At 56.7% G+C, this 21,001-nt stretch overlaps 1 protein-coding gene across 5 annotated transcripts; it reads left to right on the top strand.

Annotated features, from left to right (window-relative positions):
- Window positions 1-1,745: 1,745 nt before the first annotated feature.
- Window positions 1,746-20,937, top strand: KCNH4 (potassium voltage-gated channel subfamily H member 4). 5 transcript variants are annotated; one of them, XM_064583272.1, is made up of 17 exons: window positions 1,746-2,148; window positions 4,029-4,262; window positions 4,579-4,725; window positions 4,852-4,979; window positions 5,802-6,045; window positions 6,370-6,527; window positions 9,430-9,637; window positions 10,685-10,879; window positions 11,204-11,476; window positions 13,032-13,262; window positions 13,832-14,076; window positions 14,724-14,762; window positions 14,953-15,305; window positions 15,591-15,697; window positions 16,337-16,389; window positions 16,490-16,631; window positions 17,622-17,755. In XM_064583272.1, exons 1-16 carry the CDS (start codon window positions 2,073-2,075, stop codon window positions 16,508-16,510), a joined length of 2,712 nt encoding a protein of 903 aa, XP_064439342.1. In that variant the 5' UTR covers window positions 1,746-2,072; the 3' UTR covers window positions 16,511-16,631; window positions 17,622-17,755. The 5 variants fall into 5 exon arrangements, with proteins under 5 accessions (XP_064439342.1, XP_064439341.1, XP_064439339.1 ...); XM_064583269.1 differs by lacking the exon at window positions 16,490-16,631 and adding an exon at window positions 19,311-20,937 and having other exon boundaries at window positions 1,747-2,148; window positions 16,337-16,410; window positions 17,622-18,328; XM_045888039.3 differs by lacking the exon at window positions 16,490-16,631 and adding an exon at window positions 19,311-20,929 and having other exon boundaries at window positions 1,749-2,148; window positions 11,277-11,476; window positions 13,013-13,262; window positions 16,337-16,410; window positions 17,622-18,328.
- The last annotated feature ends 64 nt before the right edge of the window (window positions 20,938-21,001 follow it).

The following is a 21,001-nucleotide window of genomic DNA, read 5'->3' as shown; positions in this document are numbered from 1 at the left end:
AGCTTTACATTTCATTCTGTAGGTACCTGAGAGTCAGGAGAAGTTCTTAATCAGAGATGGGGCAAGATTTTCCTGCAACTTTAGCTGAATGCACCCTCCACCCCCAATTCATACGTTGAAGTCCTAACCCCCAGCATTTCAGAAGATGGCCTTATGTAGAAATAGAGTGATTGTAGATGTAAATAAGATGAAGTCGTACTGGAGGAGAGTGGACCTCTAATCCGATATAAGTAGTGTCCTTATAAAAAGGGGGAATTTGGACGCACAGAAACGCACACAGGGAAAAACCATGTGAACATAAAGACAGAGGTGGGGTGATGCATCTATAAGCCAAGGAACACCAAAGATTTTCAGCAACCCACCAGAAGCTAGAAGACAGGCATGGAACAGATTCTCCTTCACAGCTTTCAGAGGAAACCAACCCTACCTCCTCTTGATCTTGGACTTCTATCCTCCAGAACTGAGACAATAAATTTCTGTTGTTTAAGCCAGTTTGTGGTTCTTTGTTTAATAACCCCAGGAAACTAATAAAACACCAAAAGTAGAGACACAGAAGGATGTGGCACTTTTAAGCAATCTAACAGCCTAGATAATACCCAGCTCAGACTTTGGGGGTGAGGATGAGGAGCACCGGCCTGAGATGAGTACCACCCTATCTTCCCATTCTCACTGGCTTTAGCTGCTTCGTTCTAGGAAGCAGCCACTCTAAGCCACCACATTCATCTGCCCCCGTAATTTTCTGCTTTTGTAGTGAAAATATCCCATGTCTGGTGTCATTGGTTCCATCTTGGAAAAGATGGAGATCAAAGACTGGGCACCTGGGTGGCTCAGTCGGTTAAGCCTCTGCCTTCAGCTCAGGCCCTGATCCCAGGGTCCTGGGATCGAGTCCCACATTGGCTCCCTGCTCAGCGGGGAGTCTGCCTCTCCCTGTGCCTCTGCCCCTCTCCCTGCTCATTCACTCTCATTCTCTGTCAAATAAATAAAATCTTAAAACAAAACAAAGACCATCAGTACACCTTTGGAGATTTGCAAACTGACTCTGCCCACCTTGAAACTTTCTTGTCCCCCAGCTTGCCTCCAGCCTCCTTCCCCACTCGAATGGCAGCAGCGAGAAGGAGGGTTAAATCAAGACTACAGGAAGAGAGAAATTGCTTTCCAACACACTTACTGTGTACCAAAAACATGCATGATGCTATTAAATTCTTACAACCGCATGAGGTGAAAATTATTAGCTCTATTTTACAGATAGGGAAAGTGAGGCTTTAAGAGGCTAAGTCACACAATCAGTGAGTAGCAGAACTGGCATTCTACCCCATGGACTCCAAAGCTCTTTTCATCCACCCGGCTGCACTCTGAGGCAGAACTCGCTAGGGTGCCCTATCCAAAGTGAGGCACGATTGAGGGTTAACCCATTCTAGAAGTTGAATTCCCAGCCTTCCTGCCGATCCTCCCACCAGCAAAACTAGTTTCTTTGACCCTTACTGTCACATACTGGAGCGCAGGAAACGGGTGCTGCGAAATATCCCAAGGCCAGCAGGCGGCACTGTGAACCAAACACCATTCCCAGCGTGGGCGGCGCGCGGGGAAACCCGCAAGGCGGAGCCACAAGGAGTCGCCGCGGAACCACGCGTGGGGGCGTGGCCACCCCGGGAAGAGGGCGTGTCTACTACTCAAGCCCCGCCCCACCCCTTGGGTCTCGGCTCCAGGTGGGCGTGTCCCGAATTCTCTCTGCGAGAGACACGCGTGGGCCGCTCCTCTCTGGGAGGAGGGCCGCGGAGAAGGATGAGGGTGTCGCTGGCGGCCCCTCCCCGTGCGGGCCACGTGGCGGGCGCGGGCCGAGCCCGGGGGAAAGAACTTGGCCCGTGGGGAGGTGGGGGGACCGAGGCGGCGCCAAGCTGAGCCGAGAGCTGCGGGATTCAGAGCAGAGAGGCAGCGGCGGCGGCGGCGCCGAGAGGAGGGGAGGAGGCAGGCGGGCGCATGGGGCGCCCCGGCCCCGCCGGCAGCGCGCCCCCTCCCTCCCCGCCGCGCTGAACGCCCCCCAGCGCCGCGCCTCAAACCCCAGCCCCGAGGCCATGCCGGTCATGAAGGGGTTGCTGGCCCCGCAAAACACCTTTCTGGACACCATCGCCACCCGCTTCGACGGCACGCGTGAGTGGGGCGAGGCTGGGGCTGGGTGTTCGAGCTGGGGCCAAGTCGGCTTCGGCGCCGGCGCGGGTCTACTGGATGTGGTGAGACCCGAGGCCGAAAGAGTGGAGTTGACCGTCTAGGAACTCCCGAAGCCGCGGGAAAGGAACAGGACTGGGAGTGCACTGCGAAGGGAGGCGGGAAAAGGGCCAAGAGTGCGGGGGGCCAAGGTTAGGGGTGTGACTGGAGTCAGGAAAGGCTCTTTGAGCCGCAAAACGAAGGAGAGGCCTTGGCAGCCGCCCGCTCCCAGGCAGAGCTCTGTTGGGAGCGTGTGTGGGGATATTCGAGACGCAGAGGTGGGACGAAGTGGTCAGGCGCTCTGGAGTCTACTTCCAGAAGGCTCCAGCATCTCCTTCCCCCAGAAAAAAAAAAAGAAAGAAAGAAAGAAAAAGAAAAAAGAAAGAAAAAGATCAGACTTCAGCAGCACCTAGCTTGGATTAAGGTCAAGCGCCCCCAAATCTTGGCGCCTTTGTGTCTGAGGGAGGTGAGGCAGGCGTAGGGGGGTGGTCCGTGTGACGGAGGGAACTCTCTGCTCGCCCACCCCCAGTTTGGATTCCAGGTTCAGCACCTTGGACAGCCACACTCCTGCTTCCCAGCCTCTTCTCCCGCCTTTCTTTCCCTACTTTGCAGCAGAGAGATCTCCCCCTGCCCCCTTCGGGCACCCTGACCAGTATCTGGAAAGTGGGGGGAGCGATACCCGCGGGCGGAAGCCGAGCCACCGGAGCCCTAGCCGCCTCCCCACTCTCCCCCCACAGACACCTCCCTTGTTTCCATAGCTCCCATCACCGGGGCAACGGGCCCTGGGATGGAAGAAGGAGGCTGCTGCCCAGGGCCCAGAGCTTCCCAGGCACCTTCAGTCCCCATCAGCCTCTCCACCCCCACACACTCACCCCTCTTAGCACCCAGCACTGGTTGTGTCTCAGGCCCCTTCCCTCAGCTGAGATTGCCCCTGGATGGCCCACAGAGCCCCCCTGTGGCTTCCACCCACTGGAGCCAGAGGAAGCCAACTCAGCTTCTACTCCTGGGGTTGCTGGATTAAAAACTTCCTTGCCCAGTATGCTGTCAGACTTTGAGCACTGGGACAGACCCCCTGAAATTACCTAAAGAGATGCTAAAAAGAAGACCTTTCCTGGAAGGCAGAGAATGAGGACTCTACTAATCACTGTCTCCCTCCCCCAACAGAGGAGATTTGTGAGTTTGTATAATATCCGTCTTCTGGTTTCCTATCAATAAAATGGGTGTGATGTCACCAGAATCTCTGCCCTGTCTACTCTCTAATAGGAGGACCGGATAGCGGCTATGCATGTGTTTTGAAAGCTGTGGGAACGTGGGGGAGTCGTTTTTAACTTCTCAGTATAGCACTTAGTATGTGCCAGGCTTTGTTCTCCCCAGGTAACTCACTTTCACAAACAGTCATGTGAGGAAGATATATTATGCCCCACTTTGCAGATAAGAAAGCTGAGGCACAGAAGAGCTCATTAACCCTTGTCCAAGGTTACAGTGGGAAAGTGGCAGAGGTGTCATTCTGGAGTCCATGCCCTTACTACTATAGCTCCCCTGTAATAGCTCACCAGCTTGAAGGCAGGAGGAAGGACCGCATGACCTTCTTCAACCCCCCACTGGTCCCTGTCCCGGTTCTAGGCCATCCTTAAGTCCTTGTCCTTTTGCTCTGTCTCTTCTTACTCTCATTTCAGAATAGCCCAAAGGGGATCCAGGAATCACATGGAAGCCTGGGAACCTTCTGGCTCTGTGACCCCTGACCACAGCTTGGGGGAGGTACTGCCCACCTTGAAGCTAAGCTCCCTTCCTGGCCTTGACCTAACCTTGACCTCTTCTTCCCACAGACAGCAACTTCCTGCTGGCCAATGCACAGGGCCCACGGGGCTTTCCCATTGTCTACTGCTCTGACGGATTCTGCGAGCTCACAGGCTACGGCCGCACTGAGGTCATGCAGAAAACCTGCAGCTGCCGTTTCCTCTATGGTCCAGAGACCAGTGAGCCAGCCCTGCAGAGGCTGCACAAGGCCCTGGAGGGTCATCAGGAGCACCGGGCTGAGATCTGCTTCTACCGAAAGGATGGTAAGGGGGCCTGGCCCGCCCTGCAGGCCTGTGCAGATCCTGGGCCATACGCAGAGTCCACCTGGCACAGTGGAAGCCTGAGTGCTGGTCCCCACACTGCCACAAGCTGACTATGACACTTAGTGCATCCCTGATCCTCTCTAGGCCTTGCTTCTCCAATCGGGAAAGGAAGGAGTCAGCTGACATAATCTCTGGGGTTCTTTCCATCTCTAAACCTTTGCCAAGCCCTTTGACCATGCCCAAGAACCTTGGGTGATCAAGGGAAAGGGGTGTCATGGGCTGCTCACCCTCTCCTTCCGTCTCTCCACATCTACAGGCTCGGCCTTTTGGTGCCTCTTGGACATGATGCCCATCAAGAATGAGATGGGAGAAGTCGTGCTTTTCCTCTTTTCCTTTAAGGACATCACTCAGAGTGGAGGCCCAGGAGTTGGCTCCCCAGGAGGCCACGGGGACAGTAATCATGGTAACTGCAGGTCTGGGGAGGAAGCAGGAATGGTCAGAGGTTCTTGCTGAAGGTCACACAAGACATCTCCTTACCCGGTCTCATGGGATGTGCCCCCACTTATCTCTGCACCCTTCTTCCCAACAGAAAACTCACTTAGCAGGAGGGGAGCCGGCTCAAGACTCCGATCTGCCAGGAGGCAGAGCCGTACTGTCCTACACCGGCTGACTGGCCACTTTGGCCGCCGACGCCAGGGAGGCATGAAAACCAATAATGTGAGTCCTATCTCCACCCCAACATCTCCCAGCTGTGATTCTGAGGCACCCTTGCTAATGTCTCCCTGTCTGTCTGATCTCCCTCCGGTGGCTTGTTCCTCTGTCCACCCATTTCTTATGTGCGACTCTCTGTTTTGTCCCATGTGCCTTCACATCTTCTTCCAACCCCATCTCCCTTGCTTCCTTATGATTGACATTACTTTACTCTGACGATGTCATAAGGGCAGGGATCTAGCAGCAATTACATCACCTACCTCTGAATGATAGTGTTACCTCATGGGGGGGTGAAATCACAAACTGTGGTTCTAGGGAGAAAGCCCCCATTAGGGTCCTGGTACCCAGCCCTAGGACCCTGATAAAGCCACGGGATCAATTCTCCAACTCTCTGTGTAGTTTGTGGGGGCTACAGGGAATGGAGTGTGCTGTGCCAGCCTCCCTTCATCTCTGGGATATCCCCATCCCCCACAGGGACCCCAGATTCCAAGCAAAACTTGAGGGAGAAGTTAGTGACCCCTGGGTGGGTGAAGTCTAAGGCATGTGCCTGATTTGTCATAATCTCCTTCTCAAGCAGGGTGAAGGTCAAGCCTTATAAATACCTCCCACAAAACATGATTGATCAAAAGGGGGCCCAAGCAGTAGATTGGCAGAGGAAGGAAGTGTCAGGCGCCAACCCATGAACCCCTTTCCCGCACCTTCTATCTCCTCTTGTGGTCATGCCTGCAGCGTCCACTCCCCCCCTTCCCCCTCCCCTGCCTCTCCCTTCCCTAAGCTTTGGCTCCCCTTTCCCTTAAATGTCCCCAACCGCCACCCCTCTCCCCCTAGAACGTGTTTGAGCCAAAGCCATCAGTGCCCGAGTACAAGGTGGCCTCCGTGGGGGGGTCCCGCTGCCTCCTCCTCCACTACAGCGTCCCCAAGGCCGTGTGGGACGGCCTCATCCTCCTCGCCACCTTCTACGTTGCGGTCACCGTCCCCTACAATGTCTGCTTCTTGGGCGATGATGACACCCCCATCACTTCCCGACACACCCTTGTCAGCGACATCGCCGTGGAGATGCTCTTCATCCTGGGTCAGACCCTCTGCCCCACATACCTTGGCGGGTGGGCTGGGGGAACCCACTCATCCAAGCTTCGCTCCATCCTGAGCCCGCAGGACCCAGGCATTCAGAGCCCAACCATTTCTGGGTCTTTAAGTCCTAATGGTCCAAATGCCCCGAGCCTCGAGCCCTTCAGCCTTTAGACCATTCCTCCCTAAAGAGCAGCCAGAAGCCCAATCTGTCTTCCCCATTCCTGCCTCCAACTCCATTCTGGGTCTCAGGCTTATTCCCAGCTTACTCAGTTCCTTGGTAAGCCTAGTAACGAAGCCCGCTAGTAACAGCCTCTTGCACCCCCAGATATCATCCTGAACTTCCGCACCACCTATGTGTCCCAGTCCGGCCAGGTGGTCTCTGCTCCTCGTTCCATTGGCCTTCACTACCTGGCCACCTGGTTCTTTGTTGACCTTATTGCTGCTCTGCCATTTGACCTGCTTTATGTCTTCAACATCACCGTGGTGAGTGACCCCTGTCCCACCCGGCAGCCCAGCCTCCCAAATTCAGCGCAGCATCTCGCACTAAGGGAACCCCAACCCAGACTCAGCCCTTCCCATCCATCCATCTGCAAGTAGTCGTCAGGCCCCTGCTGTGGGCCGAGCCCCATGCTAGCTGCTCAGAAGGAGCTGGGAGGGTCTGTGCTCTCGGGGAGCTCAGCTCACAATCACTGAGGGAAGCTGAAACAAATGAAAAGCTAACTAGGGCTACCAAGGCGGCGTTGGTCTGATGCCAAATGAGTGGTACTTTTCACATTTTTATTTAACAAACAACTGATGAGCATTTAGCTGTCTGCAAAGCACTGTGTGGAGCATGGTCACTGTGGGGGAAAGGGACAAGGATTCAGCCTCCAGGCAGCTAAGTTGGTGAGGGGGCAGGACTGTTGGAGGGGACAGCAGGAACAGAAGAGGTGAATGGAGAGGAAGATGGGGCCCAGGTATTGCTAGGGGCTGGGCACGGAGCTAGCTGATCTTGGAGTTTCAGGCAGGAAAGTGGGCATGCATGAAAATGATCTGATGATCTGAAATCTAGCCAGTGCCTGGGAGGCCAAGGCGCCCCAGCTGGGACAAAGGCCCAGGTGGTCTGGGAAGGACTCCTGCAGGAGATAGAGCAGAGCTAGACCCTAGAACAGAGAGCAGGATTTGGCTGACAGGGGATGGGGAGAGAGCATCTGGGGGGAGCATAATAAGCCAAGACACGGAGGTGGAGGCTGTGGGGTGGGTTTGGAGGCAGAGAGTGCCAGGGCCTGGGTCCTCCCATCTCCCCGGGGACTGCCTGGAGGTGCCTTGGGTGGTCAGCTCTGCAGCCAGCCAGCAGATAGCAGGTGCTCTCTCAAGTCCAGGGTGAGGGAGTCCCACCCTGTGTCCCCAGACTCCCTTGGCTGTTGGGTGGGGAGGTGGAGAGCAGTTTCCCTGTGCGCTCCGCTCTCTGCCACACTCAGCTATAGCAGGAAACCACCTACACGCAGCCGGATTTAACTAGCCGCCGACGGGCTGTGGGCCTCTTCTCCTGCTCCTGGCTGCGCACACGGGTGTGCACGCTCCCACACACGTGCCTGTGTGTATGTCTGCCCTGAGCTCCGGCCACGCTGAGCAGAGCTACCCACCCCTCCCCGTGAGCGCACTCTCCCATCCCATGCCTCCCAGGCTGTGTCAGCAGGCAGACAGCTGTCCCTGGGGAGAGAGAGAGCTGCAGAGAGGCCCCTGTCCCTCCTCCCAGGCGGTCCCGCTCCTCTGGTACCTTCAGGGCCACCTTTCACTTACTAAGTCCTTTCATGCACATCATCTTATTTGAGTCTCACAGTAACCCCTCTGGGCAGATTCTCTTTTTCAGAGGTAGACGCAAAGGCTCAGAGAGGTTAAGCAGCTTGCCACAGGTCACAGAGCTAGAAGTAGCAGGCAGGAGATTGGAACTAGGTCTCCAGACTCCTAGTCTATCCCTCCTTCCACCACACGACCCTGCTTCCCAGGAACGCAAGGCCCCCGAGTGGATGAGGTGGCACAAGGGGAGATGAGGAGCAGTGCTGGGCTGGAGGGAGGCAGAGCAAAGATAGAGGATGAGTAGACATGGAGAGAGCTGTGGACTGAAAGGAGCCAGGCCTGGGACGTTCTGGTCCAAGGAGAAGGAGAGGCGGGCCCCAAGAGAGTGAGGCGCAGGGGCAGGTGACTAGAGGCAGCCCTGAAGGACTCAAGTCTGGAGGCAGAAACTCTGGGAGCTGGGGGCAGGCGTTAAGCCCTGGAGACGGTCCATGTGGAGGAAGCAGGGCCACCTCCTTTCCAGCTCCTTCACCTAAAATTAGAGAAAAGGACAGGAGGTGGCTCAGGAGCCGTGTAGGGCCAAGACTACGGGGGATGATGCTAGAGGCTTCCGGAAGGGCCTTCATATTAAGTTCCCCAGGCCCTGCCCCAGAGCCCCCAGCCCTGGCTTCCAAGCTGCCCCACCCAGAGTACCTGCTCCTCTTCTCTAAAATTCAGAGGGCTAACTGAAGCATTAATGACCACAGTGAAAACAGGTCAGAGTGGTATTTTTGGTAACACTTACAGGATGCTTACGAGGTACCACTAGCTCCATCAGCCCCCACCCAGCCCCACAGGGGCTAAGACCTCAAAGCCCAGCGCTGAGGCTCCCTCAGTTCCTGGTCTCCTTCCCTCAACATTCCAGCATGCCCCCCTCATCTGCAGCTGACCCACCCTGAGAACAGCCCCTAAACTTCCCCAGTCCCCAGGCCTCTTGTCTGGTCCCACTCTCCCTTGCTTCTCTGTGTCTCGAGGGATGGCTCCCTTCACAGATGCTGTCGTCGCCGACAACCAGCTCTCGCCCACAGTTGATTGTGCCTAGGACTTTGGGGGTGTCAAGCAGGGACCAGAGATCACTCCTTACCTCTGACCAGGACTTGCTTTTTCACCAGCCTACGGTGCTAGAGGCAGCACAGCACAAAATGGACTTGGGTAGCTGCTCAGAGGGAAGTCCCAGCTCCATCGTTTCCTCGGTGTGTGACCTTGAGCAAATCACTAGCCTCTCTGAGCCTTAGTTTACTCATCTGCAAACTGGGAACAGTGATGATAATTGAACTGAAGGCGTGAGTTTTTTCATGAGGATTATAAATGCTTAGCCCAGTGCCTGACGCACAGAGCGAGTACTTATATAAGTAAGCCAGTCCGCGCCGAGTAAGTGTTAGCCTTTATTAGCGTTGGTATTATTCTCTGCCTGCTGCATTCCCTGGTCACTTTCTCAGGACAGCAGGGCCGTTGTTCCTGCTGCAGCTTCCCCTGGCTCCCGGGCATCTGGTGACAAGGCGCTGGGAGGGGCCCTGGGGGCTCCGAGGAGGTGGGCCCGCTGACAGCCTCCCCCGCCGTGCTCCCGCAGACTTCGCTGGTGCACCTGCTGAAGACCGTGCGGCTGCTGCGGCTGCTGCGGCTGCTGCAGAAGCTGGAGCGTTACTCACAGTGCAGCGCCGTGGTGCTCACACTGCTCATGTCCGTCTTCGCACTCCTCGCCCACTGGATGGCCTGTGTCTGGTACGTCATCGGCCGCCGGGAGATGGAGGCCAATGACCCGCTGCTCTGGGACATCGGTGAGCCACCGGCGCCAGGCTTCCACTGACACCCATCTGCCTGCCCTGTCCACACTGGCCCCCAAGCGGATGCCTCCCCCGGCACCACCCCCACCAGCCCACGTTCTTCCCTCCATCCAACAAACGTGCATTGAGCTCCTTCCCGGTCAGGCGTGGGAGTACTGAGTTGAAGACCAGGGGTGGGACCGGGTGACCTCACAGCCTAGCAGGGGAGCCAGACCAGTGACAGGCAATCAAAACAGTACAGGAAACACTCTGATGGTGGGGAGGGTGTTTGGGGCAGAGGGAGCAGTACCCTGCCTGGACCCTGTCAGGGGCTCCGCAATGCCCTCAAAATCAAGTCCGCACTTGGTCCACACCCTGCATAGCCCTGCAGCCTTCTCTCTCCCCACCTGGCTTCCCTTTTTCCCCTGCGCCCTCTGCTGCGGCCACACTGGCCTCCTTCCACCCCCTGGGCTGTACTGCTTTCTCACAACGGCCTTGAACATGTTTTCCTCTCAGGAATCCTCTCCCTCCCTTCTTCCCCTAGGTGACTTTTCTATTCCTTGCAATCTCCACTAAAACCCTCTGTCCTAAGGGAGCCCTTCAGGAACCACACCCTCCCCCAACTGGGTTGGCTCTCCCTAACCCATTATGGCTCCTGGACGCCCTATACTTCCCTTTGAGTAGCTCACTGCCCACCTGCAATTTATTTCATGTGTCTTTCCCCTCCAGACTCTTAAGTTCCACCAGGGCAGGGAGAATGTCTGGCGGGTCAAGTGCCAGCACCCTGTACACAAGGGGTGCTCAATAAGCTATTAGAGAGCCCCCCCTTCAAACAGTCAGCAGCTCAGCAGCTTAGCCTTGGTTACTGCAACTGTAACCAGTTCACTGTGGGGAGTCCCAGGCCCAGGCTGTTCCTCACATTTCCTGTGCCTGTGGGTGCAAACCTCCCCTCGCCTCTGTAAATACTTGCCCAAGGTCAAGCGCAGGCAGCTCAGGGAAGGCCAGCTCTACCCCACCCCACCCCCCCAATGCAGCTGCTCCTTGCCTCCCTCCACCCCCCAGGCTGGTTGCACGAGCTGGGCAAGCGGCTGGAGGAGCCCTACGTCAACGGCTCTGCGGGCGGCCCGTCGCGACGCAGCGCCTACATCGCTGCCCTCTACTTCACGCTGAGCAGCCTCACCAGCGTGGGCTTCGGCAACGTGTGTGCCAACACCGACGCGGAGAAGATCTTCTCCATCTGCACCATGCTCATAGGCGGTGAGGCCGGGCCTGCCAAGCCCCGGGGTGGCCCTGCTAAGCCCAGCGCGCAGCTGGGGAAACGGGCTCAGAGAAGGCAAGCTGTCCACCCACGTCCAGACAGTCGTTCATTCATTCATTCATAGCCGTTTCCTCAGCACCTACTACATGCTGGCCCTGGGGGGCATGCCACACAAAAGGCGTAGCCTCTTGCGAAGGGGGTGGGAAACCCAAGTTCATGACCTGGGGGGGAGGGGCAGGAGAGGAGCATCAGGTCTGGCCCCTCCCTGCCCCCCCTTACCCAAGCCTACTGGCTCTCCTGCCCCTCCTTCCCCGGGAACCCAGAGCCGCGGAGGGCGCGGGAGGAGGCGGGGCGGCGGGGGCGCCCCTCACGGGCCGCCCGCTGCCGCCGCTGCAGCGCTGATGCACGCCGTGGTGTTCGGGAACGTGACGGCCATCATCCAGCGCATGTACTCGCGCCGCTCGCTCTACCACAGCCGCATGAAGGACCTCAAGGACTTCATCCGCGTGCACCGCCTGCCGCGGCCGCTCAAGCAGCGCATGCTCGAGTCCTTCCAGACCACGTGGGCCGTCAACAGCGGCATCGACGCCAACGAGGTAGTGCGCGGGGCTCCCGCCGTGGGGAAGGAGCGGCGGCCGACCGGGCCCCGGGAGGCGAGGGGCGGCTCGCGGGGGCGCGCACCCACCCAAATCCACATCCCTTCCCCTTTGCGCTAGAATACGGGAGCTGAAAGGGAGCTCAGGCCTCAGCTAATGCCATCCTCCCCTCAGCCCGCATTTCCTGAGCCCTTGCTGTGGGCCAGCCTCTGTGCTGGACACAGGGAGTTCAGAGGTGATGACACTCAGCCCTGTCCTCAGGGAGACACCAGTTGGGTGAGGGAGGCGGGCCGGTAAAAGAAATAATTACGCAGTGATTGGGACTCTGCTGGAGGGAGGCCTGGAGGAGTCAGGGAAGGTGGCACAGAAGAGGGGACGTTGTGAAGGGCAAGAAGGAAATCAGCCTGCTACCAGAGGCCATTCCAGGCAGAAAGAGCATTATTAGGAACAGAGGTCCGGAAACGTTGACGTAAAAAAGCAGGGCGAGTTCAGGGAACTGAAAGTCCTTCAGTGAGCCTTCAGGAACGGGTGTGTGAGTGCTGTGGAGGGAGGAGGGAGACAGGAGTGCAAGAGACAGGGCCGGGGAGGCGGGCCAGCCCAGCTCATGGACAGTCTTGAATTTAGATTTTAGCCTGCAAAACTTTTAGGCTGGGGAGTGGCCTGGGGCTCTAGGAGGTGTTTCTGAGAATAGGAGCCATGGGACCCGGTGCTCAGCTGGTTGCAGGAGAGGAGCTCAGAATGAGTCCCAGGTTCCTGTTTTGGACAAAGGGGTGTGATGGAGGCATTGCAGGAGGAAAGTTGGACTTTGGGGTGAAAATGACCAGGATGACGGTGTGGTGCTTGTGGGAGATCCAGGTGGAGGCTGCTCCATGGGTAGATGAAAACACAGGTCTAGATCCATATGCAGGGCTCCGGGCTCACCAGGAGTAGGGAAGTCATGGAGCTGGTTGCCATGATGCAGGAAGAGTATGGAAAGTTACAAGAGGAAATGGGGGAGAGGGAGAGGTGAGCAAGCCAGAGTGGTCTAGGGTCTCCATAAGATGAGGTTAGCGCTGTGAACGTTAAGTTTGGTTCCTTGAAAGTCATTGGTAATGTTCAAGGCCTAGTGTAACCCTGCATCTTTACAGATGAGGATACAGAAGCCCAGAGAGAGCAAATGGATTGCCCAAGGTCCACAGGGATTTAGGGGCAGAGCTGACTTCTAGTTTCCTGCCTCTAGGTTGAAAGGCTGACCCACCAGGGCTGGTCCTTGTGTGGAGTTGAGCAACCAGGACATGTGAGTGACCACTGCACATAGTCATGGGCAGTGGACAGACAAGAAGAGACCTAGTCTCTGCTCCAGAACTTGGGTTGGGAGGTCCACACACAAGCAAAATTGAGGTTTGACACACACGGGTCTTCCTGAAGGTCAGAAAGGGGTCACTTCGAAGCAAAGGGCAAGTTGGAGCTCTCCCCTTGGAGACAGCTCAGCACATTAGTAGAACTCAAGTAGCAGCTGTAGGGGGACGGCTAGAATGACCTATGCCCCTTATGCAGTTACTGCGTGACTTCCCAGACGAGCTGAGAGCTGACATCGCTATGCACCTGAATCGGGAGATCCTGCAGCTGCCGCTGTTCGGAGCGGCGAGCAGGGGCTGCCTGCGGGCCCTCTCCCTGCACATCAAGACCTCGTTCTGCGCTCCAGGCGAGTACCTGTTGCGCCGTGGGGACGCCCTGCAGGCACACTACTACGTCTGCTCCGGCTCGCTTGAGGTGCTTCGAGACAACATGGTGCTGGCCATCCTGGGTGAGGATCCCACCACCACCTACTACCTAACCCGGAACCTTGCCCCAGAGGCCTTCAGTGTGGCCAGGAATCTAGGGACTGGGATACCCCTCGTGGATATGTGGAATTCCTGCTGAGGAGTCCTCTTTCCTGGTTCCTTCACCCTACTACCATCCCCTTTCCACCATACCCTCGGACTCTCCCCTAATCCCATTGGCCATCAACCCATCAACCCTCCCCCAGTTACTCTCCCCCAACTCAATTGGTCCTTTCCCACTGCACCATCTCCCAACTCCATTGACCCTTCCCATTGACCTTTACCCTTTAACTGACCCCTCTGGCCATTCTTTACTGATCATCCAATTTCATTGATTATACTGACATCCCCCATTGACTGTCTCCCAACTTCATCTGTCATTCTCACTGACTTTTTCCCAACTCCATTGATTATTTCCACCAATCCTATTGATTGGTCCATCTTCGATCACACTTCAAACACACTGACCATCCGTCAAATCCATTGACCACCTCCCGCTGATATCCTCTTGGTCCCTCTGCCCCAGCTGACTGTCCCCATCCCTTACCCACAGGGAAGGGGGACCTGATTGGGGCAGATATCCCTGAGCCGGGGCAGGAGCCTGGGTCAGGGGCAGGCCCAAGCTACGTGCTGAAGACCAGCGCTGACGTGAAGGCACTGACCTACTGTGGCCTGCAGCAGCTGAGCAGCCGAGGGCTGGCTGAGGTCCTGAGGCTCTATCCTGAGTACGGGGCTGCCTTCCGGGCTGGCCTGCCCCGGGACCTCACCTTCAACCTGCGCCAGGGCTCTGACACCAATGTATGTAGACCCCCTATGGCCTCCATCTCCTCTAAGGTCCCCTCCTTCAGAGCAGACCGCCCCCCCCCCCCGGCCCGAGAGAGAGCCTCACGCATCTCCTTCCACCCTGAGAAAATCGTTTCTCAATCCCAGGCACCCACTTCCATTGTCCCTTCCATGCTTGACATCTTCCATCCCCACCTGACCCTTCTCCATTGGCCATCACCCAACCCCATGGACCATCTCTCACCACTTGTACTTCCAACTCCTCTGACCCATCATGTCCTGTCAGCCACCCCTCAGCCTCACTCCAGACTCCTCAGAGGGCCCTCACTTTGGAAACAGTACCCCTCGTGGGCTCCTCCTCTGTCAAGTCCCTCTCTGAACTGGGGCATCATCCCCTGGGTTTCCTCTTCTGCACTCACCAAATATGTCCTGAGCCCATTTTGGCTTAGGCTCTGGGCCTTTGTCTTTCACCACTTTTCGGATTGACTTCTGCCACTCAGATGTCTCTGAGTTGGAGTTGGAGTTGGAGGGATCTCTGACTCAGTTACACAGAAAGGCCCCCCATTCTCAAAGCCCACAGCTTTGATGGGTAGGACTAGGAAGTGCTGCAGCAGGGGAGGGGGGAGGTGTGAGTCACCTTGAACCCCCCTGTGTCCCCACAGGGCCTCAGCCGCTTTTCCCGGTCTCCTCGCCTTTCCCAGGTAACACCACCTTCCTGGGTAGGCTTGAGGTTACATGGGGGAGAGTCTGGGAGCTGGGGGCACCTTTCCTTGGCTCCTTTGCTGCGGGAGAAGGGAGGGGGATGGCGAGCAGCATCTGCCAGTGAAGGCTGTAGCTTAATGAAGGGGCCTATTGTTCACTGTCCTGACATCAGCCGCCCTCTGCCCACAGACCCGCTCGGAAAGCCTCGGCTCCTCCTCAGACAAGACCCTGCCATCCATCACGGAGGCTGAGACTGGGGTGGAGTCTGGGGGTGGTTCTAGGCCCCGCCGGCCTCTCCTGCTGCCCAACCTCAGCCCAGCACGACCCCGGGGCTCCCTGGTCAGCCTCTTGGGCGAGGAGCTGCCCCCATTCTCAGCCCTTGTCTCCTCCCCTTCCCTGTCCCCAACCCCTTCCCCTGCCTTGGCTGGCCGGGGTCACAGGCCCTCCCCTCATGGCCCCCCCAGGGGCTCTGCTGCCTGGAAGCTCCCCCAGCTTCTCATTCCCCCACTGGGAACCTTTGGACCTCCGGACCTCAGTCCCCGGTGAGACGCCAGCCTCCCCTGCCTTCCCCATACCCCTGCTGGCTTCTAGAACCTTCTCTGGGCTCTGTCCCCAGCATTGCAACCAGTGCTCGTCCAGTGCTCGTCCTGTCTCTGCCCCATCTGCCCATCCGCCCTTCCTGATCCACCACACTTGCAACCCCACCCCTCTTTGACCGCCGCTCCTTCCCATCTCCCTGGCACTGCTGTCCCCGGTTACCCTCTGCCTGCTCTGCTCTGGCCCTTGCCCTCTCCCCATGGGACTGATGATCACTGCCCCCATCCCAGGATAGTGGATGGCATCGAGGACTCTGGCAGCACAGCAGAGGCCCCTACATTTCGGTTCAGCAGGAGGCCTGAGCACCCTAGGCCCTGCTCACAGGCCCCTCCTTCAGGTAAGGGCCAGCCACAGACTTCACCTCTCAGTCATCCATTCATGCGCCATCCACCCATCCCTTCAGCCATCCATTCCACATGCAGTAAGGGCTGACCCTGTGCTGGGCTCTGTGCTGGGCATACACAGATAAACCAGACCTGGCCTACATCCTTAGTGAGCTCCCAATCCAGTGGGGGACACAACTGTGTCCTGGGATAAATGATTCCAGAACAGGGTGTTAAGTACCATGACTGAGACAAGAACAAGGCTTTGAGGTACGAGAAGAGGGCACCCCTAACTCTCCTTCTTAGAGGAGGGGACACTTGTGCTGGGTCTTAAAGGCTGGGCAGGAGTTTGAGGGGGTGGAGCAAGGCAGTTGCTGGAAGCCATAAAGGCAGGAGAGAAGAGCATATTTTGTTTAGGTGCTAAAGAGAAGCTTCTGCGTATAGAGCTGGGGCAGGGGTAGAGGGATGGGGGCAGGGAAAGTTATAGGGCCTTGAAACCAGCTTGAAGAGTCTGGGTTTCCCATCATCCTGATCCCAGAGCTCCCTCTCCCCTTGTTCTCTGCCTGCCCGGCAACAGGAGGGCACCCAGCCCAGGCTGTGGACTCCTGCCCCCCACATTCACCCTGCATCCCTTCACCTCATTGTGCCTGCAGGTACCAGGCCCAGCCAGGAACTGGCCACGGAGGCTGAGGAGATGAAGGAAAAGGTCTGCAGGCTGAACCAGGAGGTGGGTGGGGGCTGGCTCCTCCCCTCCAACCTTGGAAAATACCATCTTGGGAGATGTGCCTCATAGTAGAGCATTTCAGGTTTTAGACCCAGAGTCCTGAGTTCGAATATTCACACTAGCTGGGTGACCTTACGCAAGTCCCACAACAACCCTGAACTTCAATTTCCTCGTCTAAAAATGGGGAAAAGGATATGTTTTTTGCCAGAGTCGTTGAGGATGAGGTAAGAGCACACCCATGCCTGGCCAGTCCCTGGTCCACTGTAAGCACTCAGTGACCCCTTCTGCTCCTTCCCAGCTGCTTCAGGTCCTCCTGCCTGTGAAGAGAGCCTCTCCTCCCTCCACCACGGTGGGGTTCTCTCCTTTAGGGACCTGCCCCCTACCAAGTCCTTTTCCTCACCCCAGCCCTGGGAAGTGGATGCTCAGTGAACGTAGGGGCCAGAGGATAGGGAGGGGGCAGGTCTTCAGCCCTGGGAGAGCTAGATCCTAGTGTCTGAAGCCTGGTCAGGAAGAGCCCAGATCTTATATGGCAAGGCTCTGCCTCCTCCCCGGGGATCTCTGAGCTGTCACCAGGGCACTGCCAGGCCCAACCCTTTGAGAGTGGGCCTTCCCTGGGTTCTGATAAACATAGGAGGCATCCCAGGAGGGTAGCCCCTGGGCTGGGTGGGCCCTGGGGATGCGGGCAGGACCAGGTCCCGGTTTAGCCAGCTGGAGGGCCAGTCCCACTTGGGTCACAGTTCTAGGCTTGGTGATTCCCACACTTGAGTGTCTGCCGGCACCATTAAGATGGGGACTCCTGAGCCTCACCCAATTTGGAATGTCTGGGGTGGGGCCCAGGAATCTGCATTCTGACAAGTTTCTCAGTTGATTCTGTACTCCCTGAAATTTGCAAAGCCCTGAATAGACACACTTGAGCGTGTGTGTTGGGATCACCTGAGACTAAGCCTGGGTCTGTCACCTCCAGCTTTGTGGCCTCTTTGAGGCCCATTTTTCTGCCTCTTATAAAAGTCGGGGAGGGGGGTGTTGCAATAGCCACAGTCCCAAATCCTTTTTGGAAAGAGGCTGAGTGTTTACATCTTGACAAAGATAACCCCTGCCCTGCCTGCCTTTTTCTCAGGCTGGGAAAGAGTTTTGTGAACTGTGTATGGGGGGTGCATTTAGGAGAGTGGTGGTTGTTGTGACACCTGGGGAACAATTTGTTATGTTTTCAACAGATCTCCCGTCTCAATCAGGAAGTGTCTCAGCTGAGCCGGGAGCTTCGACATATCATGGGCCTGCTACAGGCCAGGCTAGGTCCCCCGGGCCACCCAGTAGCCTCGGCTCAGCCCCCAGACCCTCCTGGTCCCCAGCTGAGGCCTCCGTGCATCTCTCCCTGTCTATCTGGACCACTGCCTAGCCTCCAGGATACTACTCTCGCTGAGGTCCACTGCCCGGCCAGTGTGGGGACAGCAGAGATGGGGGCCACGCCCCCCAACCTGAGACCCTCCGTGCTACCCCCCTACCCTTCAGAGCCTGAGTCTGTAGGACCCTCCCCAGTGCCAGAGGCCTCACCTCCGACCCCAAGCCTCATGCAGCAGAGCTTTCGGTCCAGGCCAGACGCGTTCCACTGACCCAGGCCCTGGGCCCAGGCCTGTCTGGGGTGGGCACTGCTGCCTGCCCTCCAGGGAGGGGCTGGGCCCCTTGGCCTCCTGCCTCAGGTCAGCAGCCACTAGCTGGTCTGGTTGGCTCTGCATTCTCTGGACTTTTTTACAAAGCCTGGTCACTTCTGACCCTGTTCCCTTTTCCAAACCTTCCCCTGCCCTTCCCCTCTGTGAGGGGAGCCACCTGAGGCTGTGGAACCCAACAGGCATGAGACGGAATGCAGTGCCGATTAGGCCGGGCAGATGACATGTCCTGCTTTCTCCCCAGGACCCGGAAGCAGGTAGATATGGGGGAGCATCGGGGGCTGGGGGAGGGTCCCAGATCCAGCGCAGGAAGTGAAGGCAGAGGCAAGAGCAGGAAGGATCTTGGTGTCTAAGACAAGAGGGACAGATTGCAGATTCCACTGCAGAGATAGCTTCCTGATATCGTGAGGCCTTCTGTCCCAGCCCCCTGTCCCCCGGGCTCTGCTGGAGACCTTGGAAGCAATGTCATCTTGAGAGGGATGAGGTTTGAGATGGCTGGCATCTGAGCAACCCAAGACTCCTTAGACCTCCCACTACCAGCCTGGGCTGGAGGGGCTCACCTCATCTCTCAGCCCACACAGGAAACAGATGATGACCCCCCAGATATGTATTCTATTCTCACAGCTTTTTTTTTTTTTTTTTTTTTCAAAATATGAATGAGTTGCCAGCACTAAAAATCAGGAGCGTTCACATAAATATCCAGATATTCCAGCTTCTCTTAAAAAAAAAATGTGGGGAGTTCTGGCAATCCTGGGCCAACATTCCACCTGGCAATAATCAACATGGTGTTGAGTGGCCATCTCCTCTTGAGATGGGGCCTCTCGAGATCATCTGACACTGAGCTAGCTTCTCTCATTTGAATTCTTTGGTCTCTGTAGGTATTTGGGTTTGCAGTTCCTGCCTTAGAGTGTCCTCCCAGGTTCCTCTGTTCCAGCGGGTGCTTTTTGGGCCCAGCAATGTCTTTTTTTTTTTTTTTTTAAGATTTTTAAATTTCTTTATTTGACAGAGAGAGAGACAGCGAGAGAGAGAACACAAGCAGGGGGAGTGGGAGAGGGAGAAGCAGGTTTCCCGCTGAGCAGGGAGCCCAATGCGGGGCTCGATCCCAGGACCCCGGGGTCGTGACCCCAGCCGAAGGCAGACGCCCAGTGACTGAGCCACCCCAGCACCCTGGGCCCAGCAATGTCTATTTCTACACCTGTGCCTGGGCCTGTCAACATCTCTGTTTCTGTCTTTCTGCAGGCTGTCCCTGAAGGTGGTCTCTTCTGCTGCCAGCAACTTGAAACAGTCCCCACAGCACTCTCTATCCCTCCCCCTGCACCAGACCTCAGTCAAGCCTGTTCTTCCCACATCCAACTAGGTCTCACTCAAGGCCCTGACTTCTCACAAACCCACCCTGGTCTCCAGCTCTCCCTTACCACCCAACACCCAGGGCTCACTTTTGGATAGGAAATAAACGCTTTATTTTTGTAGTTGTTGGCTCTGGATGTTTCTGGGGGTTGGTCTGAGAGCCCCAGGGCTTTGGAGGAGCCTACAGGGCAGTCATTCCCCACCACACCCCAGGCCCTGTTGTTGTCTCTAGGAAGGGCAAAGGCGCCAAGCAATCCACTTGGCACCATATTCACGCCACCAGAGGCCCCAGGGATGAGGTAGAAACCTTAATGAGTCACTGTGGGCCCGTTATACCCCGTCCTCCCCTTACCCATCACAGCCTCAGATTCAGACACAGTATGTGAGAGGGACAGAGTCCCGGCTCAGGCCCACCTCCAGCCCATGGGACTCCCCACTGATCCTGTATAATTGAACCTGTAACTGTTGCAGGCTAGGTACAGCAAGGGCTGGGGAAAAAGCTTGTCACTAGCCAAAAACCTCCTAGGAATTCCACTCGGTCCCGTCTCCTTTGCTCTCCTAAGTCTCTCTTCCCTCTTAGCTTTCACTTCTCAGATAATCACTGCAGAGGTGCAGGGGTGGGGAGATGGGGGTTACGGATATTGTTAGAAAGAAGCACCCTGGTGACTAGATGGAACTAGGTGTGGGCAGTTTTATGGCAGGCTGCCCCAGACAGGTTGATTCTCCAGCTCAGGCTCCAAAGTATGATTGTTGTTAGTGGGTGTCACAGGAACAACGTCCACAGCACTGAGGGCCTGAGCTTTGATTCCATATCAGGTTTTGAATAGTGTTCCTGGGAGGGGGAAGCCAAGGCAGAGTAGATACCGGTCTGTGTTGGGGGATGGGAGTGGGCGGAAGCAGAAGTGGTCCTAATCCGTATTGAGGGAAGGAAAAAAACAGAAAAATAGAAATAGTCCTGATCCATATGGAGGTCAAGGTGGGGGAGGCAAACAGAAGTGATTCTAATCTGTATTTATGGATGGGGAGAGCCAAAGCAGAAGTGGTCCGGCTCTGTTTTTGGCATCAGAGACAAGAGCTGGTTCTGTTTGGAGGTGGGGATGGCAGAGGTAGAGGTGATCCTGGTGTGTCTTGGTGTCCAGCCAAAGGAGGAGGGTCCTGGCTTAGGGCTGACAAGTGGCAGGAGCTCTCCTTTTGATCTCACCCAGTAGCCTCCAGAGAACCCTTCCTATAGCACTTCCATCACCTTCCCCGTTACAGAATGTCCCCCACAGTCGGGCTCCCCGAGCTGACTTGGCCCTAGAAAAGTGCAGACAGGGGCTTCTCCGGTTTAGCCAGTGCTCAGGACTGCGGCCTCATGTGCATATTCATTCACACCATGTTCTTCCTTTTCCAATTCTGCACACACAGCCGTCTGCCCTCTTCCAGCGCTCCGCCACCCGCCTCCCCTCGGGGCTCCTGGAACCCAGGGTGACGCGCTTGGCAGGCCTGGCTTTAAAAAGTTCCCGGTCGGGCTCCGCCTCGCCGGCAGCCGGCTCCACCCTAAGTCTAAATCCCAGGCGGCCACTGGCTCCTCCCAGCTCTGT

The sequence above is a fragment of the Mirounga angustirostris genome, unplaced genomic scaffold (genome assembly GCF_029215605.1).
Source record: "Mirounga angustirostris isolate CCGP_5_RB_7025 unplaced genomic scaffold, mMirAng1.0.hap1 SCAF_17, whole genome shotgun sequence".
Taxonomy (NCBI): Eukaryota; Metazoa; Chordata; class Mammalia; order Carnivora; family Phocidae; genus Mirounga; species Mirounga angustirostris.
Note: the sequence above shows the minus strand (reverse complement) of the source record. Positions and strands in the feature narration are given on the sequence as shown.